Raw genomic sequence first — 20,469 nt, 5'->3', positions numbered from 1 at the left:
TCAGTAACTGATGCAATACCCATGTCAGTCATTCTAATTTTGGCTCTGAGTGCTGCAAGTGGTAACTGGTGCTTAACAAGTAACTTTAACACAATGAATGACCACAGTTTATTTCAAGACAGCAAGACAGAGTGCAACTCCTTGTGAATGTAAGCAGGGAAAGAAAAGTTTGTGATCTTCCATCCACTGACATTTTGACATACCAGCTTTGGCAGGTCCACTCAGACACACAATAATGTTCTGTTATGCTTCCGCAGACAGGCCTCTCTCGTCCCCTTTAAAGACGATACACTTTCACCACCACAAGTTCCCTGCTGCGCGTTTCATAAATGTTTATCCCACATGACTCCAGCCCCCTCCCCAAAAAGTTTGCTTAGCATAGCTGCGAGCACTGCAAACTCAGATGAAAGGGAAAGATTGAAAGAATGAAATATATAAAGCCTGCTTCGACATGTTTGGTTCGAAAGGTTTCAAACTCTTTTACAAAACCACAATTAACTCTTTACACAGTTCTCCACAGGGGTAAATAAGCAGGACTTGGAGTTGGGTAAAGAAAGAAAGCCAGTTTGACATTTTTTGACTTTACATGTAAATTGTTAATAATCTTATAACCTACAGGATGAATGGATTGGCATAAAATATCAGGAAAACATACAAGAGCTGATTTCAAAGGGGAAAAGCAATGGATAAACCTGCACCAGTGTTTGCTGATCACAGTATAATCAAAGATTGCTGAGAAGTGATCTATTCTTTCCAAACATACTGAAAAGTCATTATTAATTAAACACCAGACTATGTGAAAACAAGCTGCAGCTGTCCTATAGATAGATTTTAATTTCTCAACATCAAAATGTTTGGTTGACTCTTGCGGCATGTGTGTGCCATTCTTAGAGAAGCAGGAAACTTTTTTTTAATTTAAATATTTACTCATTCATTACAAAACAATAGAGGAGAAACAACAACACTACAGACAGCCCAGCGTCTCCTTTCAAACAGGCGGAGAGTGAGAGTGGTAATATTCACAGTTACTAGAGGAGAATGTAATGTCGCACTAAATTACAGTCATTGAAAGCTTGTATGGTTACCCAGCGATATATCACTGTCACACAGAGGGGGAGAGGGGGCGGGAGAGCAGACAGGCGCCAGGCGCAGCAGGATCAAAGCAGGAACATACCTCAGGGAGAGAAACAGTTAACTCCATTTAACCAATTGTCCTGCAGACAGTCATTCAGTCAGTGCGCTGCCGCTGCAGGCCCAGCAGCAGTTCCCATAAGAGAGAAGAACGCTCACATATAGAGTTTCACTGAAAATGATTTGACTTGATTTGAAGAGCTGCAGAACAAGGCCAATTTGGATGGGCTGCTTGAATGGGCCCTTTACTGTCTCTCAAAGGGATTACAGACAATGAACACAATAGGCTGAAATATGGCCATGGACAATTTGATTACAGGCCACAAGATAGAAATTTACAGTGATAATAACTCTTTGGAATATAAAGAGTGCTGTAAATCGCTGCCTGGATTGCCTTACTGCTTTAATGAAACCCGGTGAAAAACTACTGTCAACACATTCTCCAGTACAACTTCCCAGAAGGGGCCCAAAGAGAAAAATTTCTGTGACATATATCTGGTGAAGTTTACATCTGTTAAGCTGTGAATGGATTTATGACACAATCACAGCATCACATGGCAAATATTTTTATAAACTATAAATGCACTATCTACACTTCCAGAAGGCACAGACAAAATCTTAGCACTCATTTAGAGTCCGTTTGTGTCCACCTGATTTATTTATATGCCCAACCCACTTTCTGGTTCTGTTTTGTTGACTACCAGCTAAGAAAGGGAATATTTGACTCTTTAGGTAAAGTTGGGATTGTAAAGCACAAACTTAAAGACACTAAAATGCTATGTAAGAACTGAAGGGAACAAGCAATGGTGAATTGATAAACTCTAAATAAAAATATTCACCAGTGCAGATTTAAATTTTGGATTCCAGCAAAGAGTGTTTAAAAGGTAGGAACTGCACATTTGACCTACCTTACATAGAATAACTCGAGCTGTGCCACTGACGAGAGGTTTACATCTGTCAGAAACCACAGCGTATAAAATGGACCGCAACACTGTCTTTACAAATTCGGCCTATCAGAAACCGCTTTAGCCTGGTCACGTGGAAACATCTAAAGACTGATAGGCAGAAGGCAAGATGGAAGGGGAACTTGTGGCACTGCGCTAACGGAGAGACAAGTCTGTGCGTAAAAGCCTGAAAAACACACAGCTGTAGCGTCATCGGAGGAACATCTGCACTAGCACTTATCTCCTCAAGAGAAGCCACGAAAACATAAACAGTGTAGGAGAGAGCGGCAGGAAAATTAGTTGTATGGCACCGCAGTCGTGCGTAATGAATCCTGCGCAAGGATCACCGCCTGTGGCTGCTCCCGGGGAGACTTCGTCGGAGGATAGAGCCGCTGATGGAATTGGAACTGATGAGCTGGACCTGTCACCTGTTAGAAGGTGTAAAACCAAAAGTTCAGATCTGCCTTTCAGTGTGGAATCACTCATATCAGACAGGACGCCGTGCAGAAGCCTCCATGACGCAGAGCCTGGCTCGGGTTCCGTCCGGATAGAGGACGCAGAGTGTGCGTCACAGAGAGGATTTTATCGGTCTAAACCGGAGGCGGTGGACCTCAGCGACAAGGAGACGAGCTCCTGGTTGCAGGCGCCTTGCGCATCCCCTCCAAGTGAGTGAAGAATGCGCTATTGCGACATTTTGTGCGATATTTAAAACAAAAACGTCAACAACTTGTATAGACATATTCAAAGAAGCATAAACAAAATGATTACTAAATATTATAATTGTCTGTAATAAAAATATTAAGAGCCAACAGTGAGAGGGAGCTTGAACTTTCCTCCAAAGAGTAAATAACGGCAAAGGTGCACTGACTGTAGAATAGTTAGGATATTAAAAAGCTTGTGTTTGATATTTCCCTGATCTTCCAGATTATAGTCCATGCGCAATCAAAAATTAAACTTCAAACAACGACTGGTTATGCTGTTAAATCGAGTTCTAGCAGTGTAGATAACTTCTTAATTGTATTTCCAGGACTTCCCAGCCCGAGCCCGTGCAACCTACGGAAACACAAGAACAACAGGAAACCCAGAACTCCCTTTACAACCTCTCAGCTTCTTTCTCTGGAGAGGAAGTTCCGACAGAAACAGTACCTCTCCATCGCGGAGAGAGCGGAATTCTCCAGCTCCCTCAGCCTCACAGAGACCCAGGTCAAGATCTGGTTTCAGAACCGCAGGGCCAAGGCCAAGAGACTGCAGGAGGCCGAGCTGGAGAAACTAAAGCTGGCCACGAAGCCGTTGCTCCCGGCCTTCGCCTTTCCTTTCCCCTTGAGCGCACCAATAGGCGCCCCGGCGCTATACGGGGCCCTGAACGGACCTCGGCCTGCCTTACCCGTACCAGGACTATTCAGTGGACCATATGGGATGTACTACTTGTCCTAACTCATACTAACTTTTAAGCTGCTTCGTTGGGGAAACTGCCTTAGCTTTATCCAGCAAAAAATATTCTTATGAAATAATCTGTCTGAAATCTCATATTGAATGAAATGTTTTTCGTTAAAGAGCTAATGGGGGAAAGAATAATATAATAACCCACAGCAGGGATATGTTAACATAACAGTCTCGCTTCATTTTAAAACTGTTCATTATTTCCGGGAACAAAAACAAAACAGTTGATTGCGTTTTTTATTTTCAGTAAACACTTATGTTAAGTTTACGCTATGGTAAATTATTTTCGCAGTGGCTTTGGCTGAGCTCATTTTCAGATTCAGTTTTCAAACTTCACCTGCACAGCGAGGTTTTCTGTCCCAGCTCAGGTATGCTTCAGTTCCAGTAATTTTACTGTAGTAAAAGAGGACCACAGAAGACGATTTTTTTTCAGAGCCTGTTGCTTTGAGCTGAAAGCAAAAACTTGTAATGACGCACTGAAAGACAACGGCTTGTTCATTATTTCTATTTTAAATGCTTTGAAAACACTCTTCAAGGAGAGTTTTAATTTATAGCAAAAATATTTAAATGACAGTTTTGCTGACTTTTTATATTTTTCTGATAGTCATTTATCTTATTCATGCATGCCACAGAGCTCGAATGTTATCCAAAAAGAAACGTATGGTAAATTATTTTATTTTTTAATGGGCATAACCGCTCATTTAGAAACAGCTTCACAAATAACGGGAATCACTTTGACACTTTAATGTTGCAAAGATGCGAAAGTGATGGTTGATAATCTGTGGATTTGGTGTTTTAATAGGGTCTCTGAACTTAAAATGGAAATATAGAAAATTAAAGTTATCCTTTAATCACTTCCTGAGGTAAGCCCCTGAGGCTGTAAAACTCTAAAAAGACTTTAAAGGCCTTTCCTCTTCAACAAAACGAAAACATACATATTTAAAGAATGTAGGTTCTACACGTTTCATCTTTTGTGCCTTAGTTCTTCAGTGCTTTACATTAACTGAAGTAAGAACCAGAAGATCTTTAAAGGTTAATTTACTGTAACAATAAGATTTAAGCAACAGTTTCCAGCTCGTTAACAACTGTGCTCATTTCATAAATACAATAAACCTGCTTTACTGGAGCCATTACCTCAAAAGGAGAATGTTTTTGCACAGGTGTCAGAAGAGCTCTCGAGACCAGCTTCATTACTAAATGTAGATAACTCCTCGTGTAGTTTTGCAAACACTCCAAGTGTTGAACACGGCAGACCAACTTACATGAGCTATTAATGTACAGTGTATTTTATATTTCACAAGTGGAAGATGTTTTGTACAATTATTAAAGTTTATTATGAAAATCCCTGACATTACTCTTTTGTTTCTCCTAACAAAAAACTTAAAGTGGGCTCCAAAAACCTGCTTTTTGTATTGAAAACATAGCAGTTAAGTATTACTGCATCCCTTTTTTTATATAAAACTCTAATAAATGCCTTTTCAGTTTTTCCAGTCGAATTGTGAATGGGTAAGTGCTGCTTGTTGTGTAAATGTGCTCTGAGGGATCAGCAACACCAGAACAGCACCACATGAATGCAGTTTATTTACCACAAACAAAAAAAACACAATAATAAAAAAAAGGAAACTTGCAATTTTGGCAAAATAAAACTTTTTTTTTTATTTCAGGTTAAAAACATCTATGACTGTGAAGGTATTCTGTGCAAAAGTTATAAAGCTGTAAATCTGAAAGGCCAGAAAATAGCAGCCTTGATTTTGATGCTTCACTTCCTCCTTCCTCGCCGTCCTCCGAAGCCTCGGACAGAACCGTGACCAAAACACACGGTGTTGGGGATCCTGAGAGAAAAGAGCACAGCTGTTCAAATCTGGGCCTCAGATTGCTTAGTTTTAAATGCTAAAAAACTGTAGTACACATGTACTGTAGTCAGTACTTTACACATATTTAACTTACATAATATTCTGGATTTTTTTTTAATTGCAAAAATCTCAAAAATGGCTGACTTAGTCTTAACACATACAGATTTAAAGGCTAACCTGTAGGAATACTGAGGTTTTCGTGGCACTATGCCTGTGCCCTCAGTGTCCTGAGCTGCAGCAAGAACGTCCTCGGTAGAGGCTTTTTCCTCACACTCGTGTGTCTCCATGGATTCCCCTCCCTCGGGTTCGTCGGACGGAGAGTTACACATAACCTCACAGACACCCTCAGACTCACACACATCATCCACCACCTCCATGGCTGCGTCTTTCTGCTCCTTTCTTTTTGTCTCTCGTCTTCTATTAACAAAGATACAATATTTAAAATACACATAAGGCTATTTATGGCAAACATATTAAAGTGATGCTATTTTAAACTGTGCCTTTCACAGAGTCAGAAAAATACTACAAAAATACAAATTTTACACATCAGCATAAATAAAGAAGCAAAAAAAATCTTATGCTATAATGTGTCTGATCTTATCATGTCACTAAATAAATAATAAAAGAGTCAATAATGTAGAGTGTAATGTAAGAATATATAGAGTAGATAAGGCAATAAGGAGATTGACTAAAAGTCATAATTTGACATTTTGCTACCATCTAGTGGACAAAACACAGCCTTACCCTCGCTCCTTTTTGGTTTTATCGAATCTGAAGTCTGGAGGATACTTGTGAATTCTTATTAAATGGTCCTTCCTGTGTTTACTAGTCCTGAACTTCTGTCCGCAGCCCTCCACCAAACACTGGTACTGAAAAATGTGAAGAAAATGTCATTGTGCTTCAAATAAAAAAAATCTCCTAACAGCAGAGCTCTATTTGACACCGACTTACCATGTCCTGTTTCTGGGCAAGGATAGTAAAGAGAGAGTCATGCCACTCCTGAATGTGAATGTCCAGGAGCCGGGCGCTCGGCAAGGAGCGGCGGCATGAGCAGCACACGTGCCTGTGCAGGGCGTTGTAGTGGTGCTCGTACTCCTCCAGCGCACTGAAGACCGCACTGCAGCCTGAGATGTGACAGGCAAACTCGGACACGCTGACACAAGACAAGAGGAGGAGGAGGAGGAAGGTTATCAACAGTCTGACCAACACTGAGATTACAAGTCATCAGTCAAGTAGAAAAATCCAGCACTGTTGCTAAAGAATGATCCCTTCTGGGGCAAATTTGTCATTTTACTTTTAGCATTTCTCAATTAAATATGTCCAAGTGCATAATCTACTACTGTTGCAATCATCTCATTTGACTCGTTTTATTTCTAAATATGATTACTTATTTTATTTACAAGTAATCAGCTTAGTCTACATTATATCTAAAATGATTTGGGAATGATTGATATTAAATATTATAACTGCCTCCACAGGAACAACTAAGGTGACAAGATCCCAAAAATGAAATGTGGGATTAATGTGTTATTTTTTTGTCATTTGCAAATATAGTGATTATAACATCCACATGAACTGAATCAACTTCATGGGATTTCCTTACCTGGATTAAGACACCAAAGGACAAATAGTATGTGGGGCAGGTTAATATGGAAGCCTGTTTCTGCCACTGAAAAAAACAAACATTTTTGGTGATCCATAAGTCAAAATTTCAGGTTAGTGTCTCAAAATTTCAAATTATGAAGTCAAATTTTTAATTCTTTTCTCAGACTTTTGAGTTGGTGACTCAAAATTTTGAGATAATAACCCCAAATCTTTATTTACAGGTAGTTTTTTTCAGCGCTAGAAAGGACTTTCCATAGATGAGTAATGCTCACAGGAATTTAGGATGAAATAAATATGTAAAAGGATGTTGAAAGTCAGTTATGCAAGTCTTCTGCCTCTTGTATTTTCCTTTTTGTTTCATTAACCTTTATCTCTTATTTCACTTAGTGTTTCGTCAATCTATGGCAATTTCTCTCTGAGCAACAGATTTTTACAGAGACTCGCAAATAACGGACAAAAAGCTTCCTAGTCTTGATTGTAGTTGCATTTGTTTTTACTTGTACTTCTCATCATAACCCATTAAAAATCTGACTTTGTGGTGCAAGCTTAGGGGATGGGAGAGAGATCCAGGATGAGATCCTGGCATGTTCACCTGCAGGAGAGCCATGATGACAGCCTTTACTGATTTCTTCACGACCATTGAATAAAAGCCAGCCTTTAGAAGATCCAATCAAAAGCATGGGGGAGGAGGGCAAGTGGTCAAAGTCTGTGCAGGCACACATAAAGAGTGACACCTGCTCACCCTAAAAACAACATGAAAATCTAATTTGAAAGTTTCAGGAGATATTTTAAAGGATGAGTGTGTTAACCCATGCATTGGCAAATGTAACTTATGTGCTGTGTAAAAGTGACTCATGCTTATAGCTTTAACACTAGATAGATAGATAGATAGATAGATAGATAGATAGATAGATAGATAGATAGATAGATAGATAGATAGATAGATAGATAGATAGATAGATAGATAGATAGATAGATAGATAGATAGATAGATAGATAGATAGATAGATCTTGTATAACCTGCATCCCTCACCTGAGTGCTGGCTTGTCTTCTGCCTCCGAGATGTAGAGGTCCTGCAGGTACATGTGTCTGTGAATGTCCCCGTCCTGCAAACAGCATACATCTGCACGTTACAGCCATTACCAGAACGAGCAGCTGCCTGCTTTTCTGCTCGGTTTCTTGTTGCTTGGTTACCTCAAACAGCTCGTGGTCCTTGTGCAGGCGGATGATCTGCGGCGTGAAGCTGAACGGGTTGTTTCCCTCCTCGGACTCGCTGAGCCTCCGCTCCTGCTGCTCATCGCGTCCCTCCGTCCTAAGCTGGACTACTTCTGGCTGCAGCATCACTTCTACACGTTTTCATTGGCCGGGCACCAAAACACTCGTTGACTATTATAACGGTATCAAGTCCAATGGTCGCTACGATGTTACTTTTTCGGTTGTATTTTGGCGCGGGGTTATGACGTCACCTGATAGTCATCATCGAACACTAGTCGACTGGCCCTGTCTTGACCTAATACAGCTGTGGGAAACACTTTCTTCCCTTAAACTTAATAAATAAAAAATAAATTAATAATAATAATAAATATTAAAGGTTTATTCCAAAGGAATGTTATTTCAAACCCTACCGCTCTCATCTTATAGAGCATTAAGTTTTTGGTGTAGTTCAAGAAATATCAGAAAACATCAGAAATAATTGTATTTGATTTTAAATTAGTATCAGCCCTAATTATAAAAACCAAAATTTTACTCAAATTCAGAATTTTAACCCTTTCAATACCATTTAGATCACATAATTCTAATGATTTACAAAGAGAAAAGCATAAAATCACATTCCCCCCAAAATAATACATGCAATCTATTTTCTAACCATGATTGCAGTTAAAGGTATTTCAATAATTAACAGTATCAATGATTATATATGCGTCATAACTTTTTTGTGCAGTGACAGAAAAACAGAAACCCCCCCCCCCCACAGCATATTCATGGACAAAAGTGGCTACCTTCTGTTTACCTTCACAAAATGCCATAAAATGAATATATATTAAACAATTTCCACTTGATTTTTCAAACTGGCATCAGTCCTTGTCATCAAAACCAAAAAAATTTTCAAATTCAAATTCAGATTTTATTTTATTTTATTTTATTTTTTTAACCCTTTAACTGCTAGTTAGGTCATTACAGGTCAGTACCAGTAACAGTGACAATGATTTATTCAACTTTGCATTATCAGTTCTTGTGATGAATGACCAAAAACAAACTACCACTTGGCGTCTTAGTGGCCAGGAATGGCCATTTAATGACCAAATGACCACTAAAATGACAAAAAATTTGTCAGCCAGCAGCCATCGGCTAGTTTTCCTTCAACAACTCAGGGTGCCAACATCCTGTCTAGGTTATCCACACCGTATTTGTGCTTCTTGTAGTCCAGGCTTCCTCTTCTCCCCATCACTGACTGTTGGTTGCCTGTGTGTTGTCCTCTAAAGAAGCACATTCCACCCTCACTTGGGAATGTAGGATACTGCCATGGTAGTTTTGGTGAAGGCAAAGACAGACAAAATCTTCCTCTGTTGCAGCTGGGGGAGGTAGGTCTGGGTTGTTTCCCCTAAATGTGCCAACCAGAGCCAGATTTCATCTGAGGAGTTCCTCTGCCAAGGTGCATAACACACACACACACACACACACACACACACACACACACACACACACACAGATTCTAGGTCTGACCAGCTGTCTCAGCCATGGGCAAAAGATAACAACCAATAAAATTCTAAAAGATAATTTATTAGTACAATGATCAAAAAAATGAAGGGATAAAACAGTCCAGTGTCCCACTTGCAAAAGGGATAAAACCCACAGTCCAAGGCCAGAGCCAGCAATGCCTCAGTTCAGTTGCACTTTAGATGTCAACCAGCAGCTGTCTCCCAAGACCCACCACCCTGTAAGTAGAAGGCCAGTAATCACTCCGGCCTCAGCAACCCAACTCTGCCTTTAGGCTGCAGCATATAGTAGGCCCTGGTCTGCACAGAGAGACACAATATCACTACATCTTCATTATACAATTCACAGAGCAGCAAACTATCTATCCTAAACATATTTGAATCAAGTCATCTTATATCTGATCATATGACATACCTGCACAGAGAGACAAAATATCATAGCAGTGTTGTAGTGTGGGCTATAAGCAGACTAGTATCAGTGCAATCAAATACACCTGCCTTCCACTAATCTAACCCCATCACAGCCATTGGCTCACAGTAAATGTGACACACAAAACCACTTCCAAACCAGTGCCAACTTCCCAAAACAAACAAGGAGATGAATTAATACAGGCAACATTAGTCCACCATGTTACAGGTGAACGAAGTAAAGATGTTGTCAGCGTGTCCTTGGAGCTCCTCTGTTGGTTGGAGTGTGAACCCCTTTTCCTTTTTAACTCCTTAGAACTTGGAGTCTTGTCATCCCACATGCCACATGTAGCTTTATTCTGGGGTAGGCTCTCATCTCCACTCTCACCCACCCTCCAATTCTCATACTTTCGCCTCCCGTGCAGCTTTTTATAGGTGCACATCAGCTAAAAGATCTTCTTTGTTATAAAAAAGTCAAAGGCAGGTCTCAGGCTGCTAATGCAGAGAACTGCATACAGAGCGGGCCGTGGTCTGATACCAGTGGGCACTGGATTGTAGGGCAATCTCTCTTCAGTAGTGAGACCTACATAGTTTTCCCTTCACAAGGCATCCAGTCAGTTGCCAGCTCATTGTTCTTGAAAATGCTCCTACATTCTTTGCCATCAGCTGCTGGGTCTCCACCGCTGTGTCTGTAAAGTAAAGCCTCTTTGCTCGCTAAATACGTTTTGTTGTGACATAAAGACATTAAAACACAGGTCACCAATCAACATCCCTAAACTTCAAGCCTATGCTTCAAGCACATTACCACTAGATGGCTGCAAATACAACAATGTGCCCCGACAGCTTAAGACAGATAACTCTTACCGGTCTGTAGCAGTGAGCTTTGATACTCAACAGTTTGTGAGAGTGGTTAGGATGGGTGAAACTTTGGTGGCAGAGCATTTTTTTTCAGTTAACTGCAGAAATAACTTTCACAGACTTTCCAGGCGTGGTTTTTTAAAGTGCCTCTGTTATTCGTGTCTGTTTCTTCACTCTGCTCGTTCAGCCCCTCATATAAATCACAGACTACAGAGTTCAAAAACATATTTGGAGACAATTTTTTTTTAACAATTTCTTTTTTCTTTTTTTACAGTCTCTGGTGGTGACTCGTGGTTGCTCTGATTTAGATGCTACAGGATATTACGAGGGAGAGAGGAAGTGAGAGAGAGAGAGAGAGAGGCGGAGAGCTGAGGATCCTCTGTATTTCCCTCAGAGTGCCAACCACACAATGACAGAGTGTGTCTGATAGAGCAACATGTCAAGTTCTGGATGTTTTATATGGATTTTCTTCTCCTCGTGGGGTATGTAAAGATTTCTTCTGTCTTTCTTTCTTTCTTTCTTTCTTCCTTTCTTTCTTTCTTTCTTTCTTCCTTCCTTCCTTTGTTTCTTTCTTTCTTTCTTTCTTCCTTCCTTTCTTTCTTTCTTTCTTCCTTTCTTTCTTTCTTTCTTTCTTTCTTTCTATTTATCTAATAAATCATTTAACACTTGCAGGGATAATTACAGCCAGTGTAGAGACTCTACCTCATGTCATAAAGTACCAAACAGTGATACCTCAGAGGCTGAAGGACTCATCTCTTTTTAATGATGATGCTGCTGCTGCTGCTACACACAAGGTAACACTCACTCTACTGTGCTGTTGAAGCAGGTCATTAAGAAAAAAGTTACCTGAAGAATGAATTTAAGTCCCTTCTGCTTCTTGTGTGTGTGTGTGAACAGAAATACCCGGATGCACTGCAGTACTCTATATGGATCGCAGGGCAAAACCACACTCTGCATTTGGAAAAGAACAAGTGAGAAAACTTTGAATGACTTGTTTGATTTTGAGCTACTTTCTAAGGCTTTTTTAAACCTTTCAGGTTCCTCAATTTGTGCACTTTCTTTTTTCAGGAATCTAGTGGGTAAAACCTTCTCTGTGACACATTACTCTGATCAGGGAGACCAAATCTCAACCACTCCAGATCTAAGTGTATGTATCTTTACATTATTTTATTTGTCTACACCATTGGGGAAATGTGTCTATTTTGTTTTTGTAAAAGTGCACAAGATGCTTAGCATGGTACTCCATAATCATTCTCTCTCAGATCCTTTTTACTGGTATAGATTGCCATATAAGTATTTGACTGCACAGGCTTGAATCACATGAAAGCAGGATATCCTGTGCCACCAACTGCTTTCAGAGGTGTTTGTACATTTATCATCCATTACCAGATATATATTTTTTTTTCCTTTTGCGAAATACCAACATAAATCTTTTGACTATATTAAAATCATAGCTCTGAACTGAAGAAAGACAACAGGTCTTTTGTGCTCTCTTATTTGTATCCACGCTTACTGTTAATGTATTTCTAAAGTAGACACTTTACAGTAAATTGTAATTATCAGCTACAAATATCAGATCCGGGGCATTTTGTGCAGTACATCGTGCACGTTTCAAAATATCAAATTGCATAAAAAAAGAGTTTCTCAATGGCAAAGTTCCTGTTTATGACCACAGACACACATGCAGCAGGAAGAAACAGGAGGAAGTGGAAATGACATATAAGGTTAAGATTAGCATCCAGACCACACTGGGATATCTGGGAAATTAAAAATTCCCAAATGTCATTATTAATTCTGGCACAAATGATGGCTGTCTGTTCAGGTTCACTGCTACTACCACGGACACATCGTGGGAGTGGAGGACTCCTCTGCCAGCATTGGACTCTGCTCAGGAATAAAGTGAGTAATGCTGGCTATAATTTTTTTCTTTCATCTTTTACCTCTAATTACAAAAAGGTTTCTTTCCGTGAAGGGGTGCCCAAATTTAATAAAAACCATGATGCTATGTTACGGTAAGACTTCGTCTATGACTCATGGCCAGCACGCCCAAACTAAAGGGAAGATCAGCATCCCTCCCAAAGATCATCAAGACTGCATGCACAGTAACTCGTGCTCCTTGCATGCAGGCTTCTCTCATTAACCCTTCTGTTACTGTCATTAAAGGGGAAAGTTGACGTTTGAGAACCAGACATGCTGAAAAGTTTGCCTTTTTCACCTCTGTAGGGGGTTTGTGCGCCTCCGGGACCAGACGTACCTCATTGAGCCTCTTGGTACCGAGGCAGGACAGCAGGACGACGGCCAGAGCTCCGACACTCACAGCGATGAGGGTCTTCATGCTGTTTACAACTACAAACACCTGAGAAGGAAGAGGAGCCTCTGTTCCCATGGAAACACGACCACTTTCTATGATCATGTAGCTCGTCCGTCTGGACTGTTCCGGCTCGCCAGTCTGGTAAAGACACACAAGATGGACACATCCAGATTTATGGTGTTGTTTCACATTTCATAGATTTATGCAAAAAAAAAAAGAAAAAAAAAAGCATGATACAGATACAGCAGATACAGGACAATACAAAAATATCAGTAATTTTCTATCATCATAAGGATCTAAGAAGAAAGGGAAACACAACAGAGAGAAGTTATAGATCGCTTTTAATACGTTTGGGTCATTACCTGTGACTGAGTGTGTGAATTTTTAGCACAAAGTCACTGTTACACTGCTCTAAAGGCACTTAAACCATCAAATGGACTTATGTAGGGCCTTTCTATTCAACTTTAAAAACTCAAAGCGCTTTATACTAGAAGTCTTATTCACCCTATCACACACACTTCATTCACACTCACATCTGGGGTAACTCAGGGTTCAGTGTTTCTCCCAAGGACACTGTGACACACAGACTGGAGGAGCTTCTGATTGGTAGACAACCCGCTCTACCACCTGAACCACAGTCACCCCAGAAGTGAAACTTTTTTTTTCATTAACCAGCCTTTAACCACATAATCCTAACCAAGCACGTACACATACACATATGCTCAACATTGTTAATATCATGTCTCTTTTGTGTTTCTCAGAAAAGCAGAGCTCAGAAAGCAGCGCGAACGAAGAGACCCAGGACGGTGGAGCTGGTTCTTGTGGTTGACCATAGAGAGGTTTGAGCTCACTTTTTCTTTTGCCTAGTCACAAGTAAGACACTTTTTGAGGTGTAAGATCTTCTTTTGTTCGTGTAATGTTGTTAAATGTGATACTAAGTGAAATAATGGTTTCTTTCAGTATAAGAAGTTTGGCAGTAAGAAGACAATAGAGGAAAGAGCGCTTGAAATAGCAAACCACGTGGACAAAGTACGTTTGTGTCTCTGCACTGTTTCTGTGTTTTCGTGTCCCACACGTCTTCAAGCTTTACTTTCACTTTGGATTTCACGCAAGAAATGTGTCCTGATACTTTGTTCTTTACTGACTGGAATCTGACCAGTAAAATGAAGGAGAAGTTTTTTTTTTCTCACAGTGGGAAATCTAACTTTAACTGTGAATCTTCACACCATCGCTGAAAATTTTCACACATACCCCACAATTCTCTTTGCATACTCCCAGCGTGTATGCATCATCTCGCAGCACTAGACCCAACATTAGCTTCCTGTTGCTCAATTATAAAATCTGCTGCTTGAAGCATTTTGTGGTTTTGCAAATGCTGATTTCAGCTGATTTCGCTCACCGCGCTGCTCTGTTTCAGCTCTATCGCCCTGTGGGCATTCGTGTGATGCTCGTCGGCCTGGATATTTGGTCATACAGAGATCAGATACAGGTCAGCACTAACCCTGAGGTCACGCTCCGTCGCTTCCTTGAGTGGCGTCAGCAGCACCTTCTGCCGAGGACCAAACATGACAATGCGCAGTTCATAACGTAAGATGTTGCTCTTTCTACTGCTCACTAAACCTATTTAAAAAATGATGAGATAATTTGTAAACATTTTGCCTCTTCTCCTTTCAGAGCTGTGGATTTTGATGGCTCCACTGTAGGCTTAGCAAACACCAATGCTATGTGCACCTCTAACTCTGGAGCTGTCAATGAGGTAGTCATGTTTCAATGTAAACTTGCTTTAATTAAAAGTGGAAAGATGTGGAAATTAAATGTTTGTGAATTAAATGTCACACAGGACCATAACACTAACGCAATTGGAGTGGCTTCCACCATTGCGCATGAGATGGGTCACAACCTGGGCTTGTCCCACGACACTGAAGACTGTGTCTGTGGCACTTCTGTGTCAAAAAAAGGCTGCATCATGTCAGAGAGCGTTGGGTAAGCTCAGCTTTGCACCTGTGCACATGAACGCCCTCCTATGTGCAGACCCTCGAAGGAAAAACATCTGATATGGTCTTATTTTCGACCTCCTCCTCTAGCTTGAAGTATCCGGAGCTGTTCAGCAGCTGCAGTCGGCAGCAGCTCAGCAAGTTCTTGGAGGAGATCAACCCGGCATGTCTGCTCAATACTCCTTCCACCGCTCGAGTTTATGGGGGCCCCGTGTGTGGAAATGCCTTCTTAGAGCCTGGAGAGGAGTGCGACTGCGGCACGGTGAAGGTTTGTGCATATCACGCTCGTTTTGTATACTCAAACTCCCATTACTGAAACACACAAAGATGACTGAGATGTGCATGCCTCTGTATGCCTGCCAGGAATGCATGAATCCCTGCTGCAACGCCACCACCTGCAAACTGAATGCAGGAGCCCAGTGTGCAGAGGGAGAGTGCTGCCACAACTGCCAAGTAAGTACTACTCACTGTGTGAAGTCACACTGATACTAATTATGTTACTATATAACACGACACAGTCTGACTGTGCCGTCTGGCTGCTTATGTGTGAGTGCGTGTATTTTAGTAGTCGGTACATCACCATCTGTGTTCCTCTCCGCTCCGCAGCTGAAACCGACAGGCAGCGTCTGCCGACCGAAAGCAGGAGACTGCGACCTGGCAGAATATTGCACCGGCTTCTCTTCTGTCTGTCCTACTGACGCCTACACCCAGAATGGCCTGCTATGTAACCATGGAACAGGGTACTGCTACAATGGAATGTGCCCTTCACGCCGGGATCACTGCAAGAGGCTTTGGGGACCAGGTTAAGAAACTAGTGAATCACAGTTTGCTTCAGATGTGCTTCATTCTTAATAATCAAGACTCATCGAGCTGTATTTTTTGCTGTGATTATTTTCAGATGCTGAAGTCGCTTCAGATGCTTGTTTCTATCAGCATGGAAACTGCAGAAAGACACACTTTAACCAGAGATGCCCAGGCCGGTATGCAATCCAAAACTCTACAATGGCACATATTCACTTCGTGGTACTGTTTGTTCTTGAAACTTTCCCTTGTGGTTTTCGGTTATAGAGATCAGTCCTGTGGTACACTTTTTTGTTCCGGCGGATGGGAGTTCCCCGTGACATCCAGGAAGTCCTTTTACAAAGTAGAAAATGGAGACATGTGCAATGTGGCAACTATGAACCCTGAAGATAACTACCCCGAAGATCTGGGCATGGTACCTACTGGCACTAAGTGCGGCAACAACATGGTGAGAAAGCTGCTCTTTGTAGCTAACATGAAGAAAACATCCATGCGCTGCAGATTCCTGCAAAGTCTTTGTGTGTCTTTTAGGTATGCTACAATCAACAGTGTCAAGAGATAAAAAACATAAAAACGTATGGTAGAAATGACTGCTCTGCCAAATGCAACAACCATGGGGTGAGAACTTTAGATCCTCGGCACTGTAAAGCACTTCGGATTTATGGCAACACAACATGCTTACTATGAGTGGGATCTCTTACAGGTCTGCAATCATGAGAGCAAGTGTCACTGCGATCCTGGCTGGGCGCCACCTTTCTGTGATGTGGAGCAGTCCGAGCTGCCTCAAGGTACTCTACTATCCTGACATACACCCACTGATAGCTCGCTTCTCCCTGACCTTTTAATAACCATGATTTACACATGACTCTTATGCTCTGTTTTCCACTGAGTTGCAATACTTGGATTGAATTTCTCATGGGCCTTAAAACAATCGTGCTCTGTTCTGATGAATACAAGCGGACACTGATGCAGTGGCATTTCCTCATTAGTGTGTACATGTGCCCTAATTATGTTACAGAGGATTTTGCTTCCTGAGGGGAGTGACGTATGTTATTATTTGCTCATCCTCGGGCAATAAAAGCTCATTGGCCTAATCTGTTGTGTAATTGTGTGTGTGTACAGCGTCGGGCCTGGTTAAGTTCATAGTGTCACTGGTGACTGGCTTACTTCTGCTTTTGCTCGTGGTTATCGGGAGTTTGATGTGGTACGTCAGAAAGAGACAGCCTGCGAAGAGGTACAGAAAGGAGCTCCACCTGTCTTTTAGCTTTTGGATCACCACAATAAGTAAATAAAACTTTATAGGCTTGTCAGAGTTTCTTTTAAGCAATTGTGCATATTTCCTTGCAGATACCTCCCATCTTCCGCGGGACAGTTCAACCCGTTGTTTCGGTCGAGCAGCGAACGACGCAGGCCTCCTCTTGGATCAGCACAAATCAGCCAGCCTAAATTTTTGGAGTCGTCGGCCACTCAAGCATGTAAACCACTCTTCTCTGCTCCTACCAGACCACAGACTGGAGCACTAAAGCCCAGCCGAGCAGCTCCAGAGGTGAGCACCCTCTGTGATGTAGCAGATTTGCCACCAGAGTGTCGTAATATGCTGAGGCAGTAGATTTTGGCCTGTGTTATTGGACCAAATTCAAATCATAAACAGACTTATAGTTTAGTCAAACTGCAAAAACTAGTGAGGAATAAGGCTTAAAAAATAAAATTTTAGACTTCGCTCATTTCTATTTTCTCCCTTTACAGCCGCCCAAGAAAGCAGCAGCCGTACCCCAGCCATCAGTGTTTCAGCAGGTAATCTGACCTCCTGTTCCAGCTTCATTTAAATGTTATTTATATGTTTCAACTAGTAAATAAATGTTTTTATTTAGGCTATAAAGCCATTCACGCAGGCTCCAGCTGTTTCAAGAAAGCCAGTCTTTACTGAGGTAAAACTGCAAGTCTTCATTGTCTTTTGAAGCAGTAATTTAAAAAATAAATTAAAAAAAAAAAAAAAAAAAAAAGTAATTATTTTTAAAAATTGTTATTTTAGTGTCATTATTCTGGTCTTAAATATACTTTTTTTCTCTTTTTTTCAGAGTAAGCCACTGCCTCCATCGAGACCTCTGCCACCACTCACAACAAAGCCGGTAAATAACGTTAAAAACCACTTAATCAAACTCATTATTTGCGTATACACATTTAACAGTGCTTGCGTTTGCTGCTTCTTTGAAACATGAACTGTTTTGTCTCTCAGACCATGAAACCAAAGCCCCCAATGCCTCCAGCGAAGCCAAAGCCCTCTGCAGTCCTGTCTTCATTGCCTCACACTCAGCTGGTATGTATTCAGACTCAGACATTCTCAGAAGCTATCACGTTTATGAAGATGTCTGTGGTTTTTGGCTCTGTCCTAGCATAGCAGTGTAATGAACAAGCAGTCAGTGAATCAGTAAGCATATAAACTTCTCCTGACCACCACTGAGTTGGTGAGGCACTAACATGGGGAAATAAACAGACCAAGACCAAGTTTGGAGAATGAAAATGTCTCATCCCAAGTATGTGTGCTAATACTATTTATTTGCTCTCCTAGCTCGGAGGGAGGGCTGCCCTGATGCCTCCCAGCAGGCCCAGATGACAGTGGGACTAATTCATCGAGGTGTAAACACTGAAATCCTCTGACAGAGGACATTGTTTTTGTCTCACCTAAAAGGACCAAGAAGATCCTGTCTGGAGACGCTCGTCTGTTTTAAAGTAGAAACAGGATCCGCTGAAGAATCGGCTTTGTTAAGCGACGCAGCTTTTGTGGTCTCCTTGAGGATTACCACTGCTTATGTAGACCTTCAGTATGTTAATGAAAACCTGAAGTAATGATCAGCAGACTCACATTCTGTGCTTTATGAATGACAAATGGCTCTGCTGCCATGACGATTGTTTCGTTTATTTTAGTCTTTTTAAAGGGAAACATTTGGTTTTTGGGTTTGTTTGTTTTTTGCCTAAATCCTGGGATATGTGAAGATTTTATAAGGTAACTGCACTATCAATGCTGTAACTGTTCCTTTTCCCTCACATTTTTTTTTGGTACTGCATCTCTCGGAAATATGGTTGTTAAGGGATTTCAAAATGTGGCATGAGCACTTTACAGGTAGATTTTTTTAATTGAAGAAGGTCTTTTCTTGTAATTTTTTAAAAACTCTTTGTACTGACCTGTCTATGCTTGACTTTGTGCGACTGAACCAGTACATGTATCTACATGTACCAGTACATTTTATTTTGCGTGCTGACCTGATAAATGTCAAAGGATATTGATTATTCTATGCAGCAGACATGATCACAAAGTCCTTTCACTCATAAAACCAATGATGGGGATTCAGCCTCGATTTGTCTTTAAATCTTTCAGTTCTGAATGTTCTAATTTATTGGCTTGCAATAAACGCGATCCATCACACACAGTGTTTCTGTCACTTTTCTCTGTCTTTATATCCAGATGATCCAGAAGGTATTCACATTAACGTCTGTGACTCTCTGTTGATATTTTTGCTCTGTCCTAATGTGAGAGCAAAACTCAATTAGGTCTATAATTTGTTGGGGAAAAAAATAGATTGATTCTGTAGTTTTTCCCTGCAAAACCTAAACAATGACTCCATTCACATCAACATGTGAATGGAGTCCAGACTTTTAGCTTTAATTCAAAGGGATTTTTAAGAAACCATTGCATTAACTCTTTAAGTTATAGTCATTTTTATACAGTTCCCCATTTTCAGAGTCCAAGGAGACATTGATTGCCTTCAGCTTAAAAGCCAAAACAAACCTATCAAGGAGAAAAGAAAAAGAAAAAAGTCAAATCTGACACATGAAAAGCGTGAATGCACTCATCAACTCAGCCACGCCAACAGAGCTGAAATACCACAGAAGAGAATTAAGGTGCATGATGACATAGTTATTCCATGGTCATGGAGAGAAAACCTACAAGAACTTGACTACAAAAGATGGCGAACACTCTGGAGGAGTTGTATCATTGTCAAGGTCTGCAATAAAGAGATGCCTTCTTCAAATGAAATACAGAGAGTTTACAACGAGGTGCAGACCACTGGTTACACTCAAGAATATAAAGGCCAGATTCGAGTTTCCCACAAACCAACTAAAAGCGTCACAGAAAACAATGGAAAGACAAAACCAAGACGAACTTCTTCCAAAATGATGGGAGAGAGAAGTGTGGATATGGAGAAGGAGAGAAACGGCGAAAGCATACAGGGTGAGTTTGCTCCAGATGAAGGGGTTACCATTACTACCAGGAGCCTCTCCTCAAGGGTAGATTTGGGGGTCATGATGTCTGCAAGATGTCCCGCTTAATTTTAGATGCTTTGAGCACCAGAGCAACACAAGTGCATGTATTGAGTGCATGTATTCAAGAGAAGGCCGATAACAAT

At 40.9% G+C, this 20,469-nt stretch overlaps 3 protein-coding genes across 4 annotated transcripts; 2 read left to right on the top strand and 1 right to left on the bottom strand.

Moving 5' to 3' along the window:
• Nucleotides 1–2,212: 2,212 nt before the first annotated feature.
• On the top strand, nt 2,213–4,857 carry msx3 (muscle segment homeobox 3). Its single transcript, XM_031742959.2, has 2 exons — nt 2,213–2,740; nt 3,103–4,857. The coding sequence occupies exons 1-2, from the start codon at nt 2,380–2,382 to the stop codon at nt 3,507–3,509; spliced, it is 768 nt and encodes a 255-aa protein (XP_031598819.1). The 5' UTR covers nt 2,213–2,379; the 3' UTR covers nt 3,510–4,857.
• A 217-nt stretch (nt 4,858–5,074) lies between these two features.
• znf511 (zinc finger protein 511) lies at nt 5,075–8,449 on the bottom strand. 2 transcript variants are annotated; one of them, XM_031742949.2, is made up of 6 exons: nt 8,169–8,449; nt 8,007–8,080; nt 6,320–6,521; nt 6,113–6,237; nt 5,546–5,782; nt 5,075–5,347 (listed from the first exon to the last, which is right to left on the bottom strand). In XM_031742949.2, the coding sequence occupies exons 1-6, from the start codon at nt 8,313–8,315 to the stop codon at nt 5,275–5,277; spliced, it is 858 nt and encodes a 285-aa protein (XP_031598809.1). In that variant the 5' UTR covers nt 8,316–8,449; the 3' UTR covers nt 5,075–5,274. The 2 variants fall into 2 exon arrangements, with proteins under 2 accessions (XP_031598809.1, XP_031598808.1); XM_031742948.2 differs by having other exon boundaries at nt 5,546–5,785; nt 8,169–8,447.
• A 2,856-nt stretch (nt 8,450–11,305) lies between these two features.
• Nucleotides 11,306–19,487, top strand: adam8a (ADAM metallopeptidase domain 8a). Its single transcript, XM_031742971.2, has 25 exons — nt 11,306–11,439; nt 11,630–11,751; nt 11,855–11,928; nt 12,026–12,104; nt 12,780–12,856; nt 13,181–13,409; nt 14,030–14,107; nt 14,229–14,297; nt 14,686–14,855; nt 14,943–15,024; nt 15,109–15,251; nt 15,353–15,530; nt 15,626–15,715; nt 15,869–16,064; nt 16,161–16,242; nt 16,331–16,511; nt 16,595–16,681; nt 16,767–16,851; nt 17,186–17,297; nt 17,411–17,609; nt 17,810–17,857; nt 17,935–17,991; nt 18,142–18,192; nt 18,300–18,380; nt 18,633–19,487. Exons 1-25 carry the CDS (start codon nt 11,394–11,396, stop codon nt 18,675–18,677), a joined length of 2,661 nt encoding a protein of 886 aa, XP_031598831.2. The 5' UTR covers nt 11,306–11,393; the 3' UTR covers nt 18,678–19,487.
• The last annotated feature ends 982 nt before the right edge of the window (nt 19,488–20,469 follow it).

This window comes from Oreochromis aureus, linkage group 13 (genome assembly GCF_013358895.1).
Source record: "Oreochromis aureus strain Israel breed Guangdong linkage group 13, ZZ_aureus, whole genome shotgun sequence".
Taxonomy (NCBI): Eukaryota; Metazoa; Chordata; class Actinopteri; order Cichliformes; family Cichlidae; genus Oreochromis; species Oreochromis aureus.
Note: the sequence above shows the minus strand (reverse complement) of the source record. Positions and strands in the feature narration are given on the sequence as shown.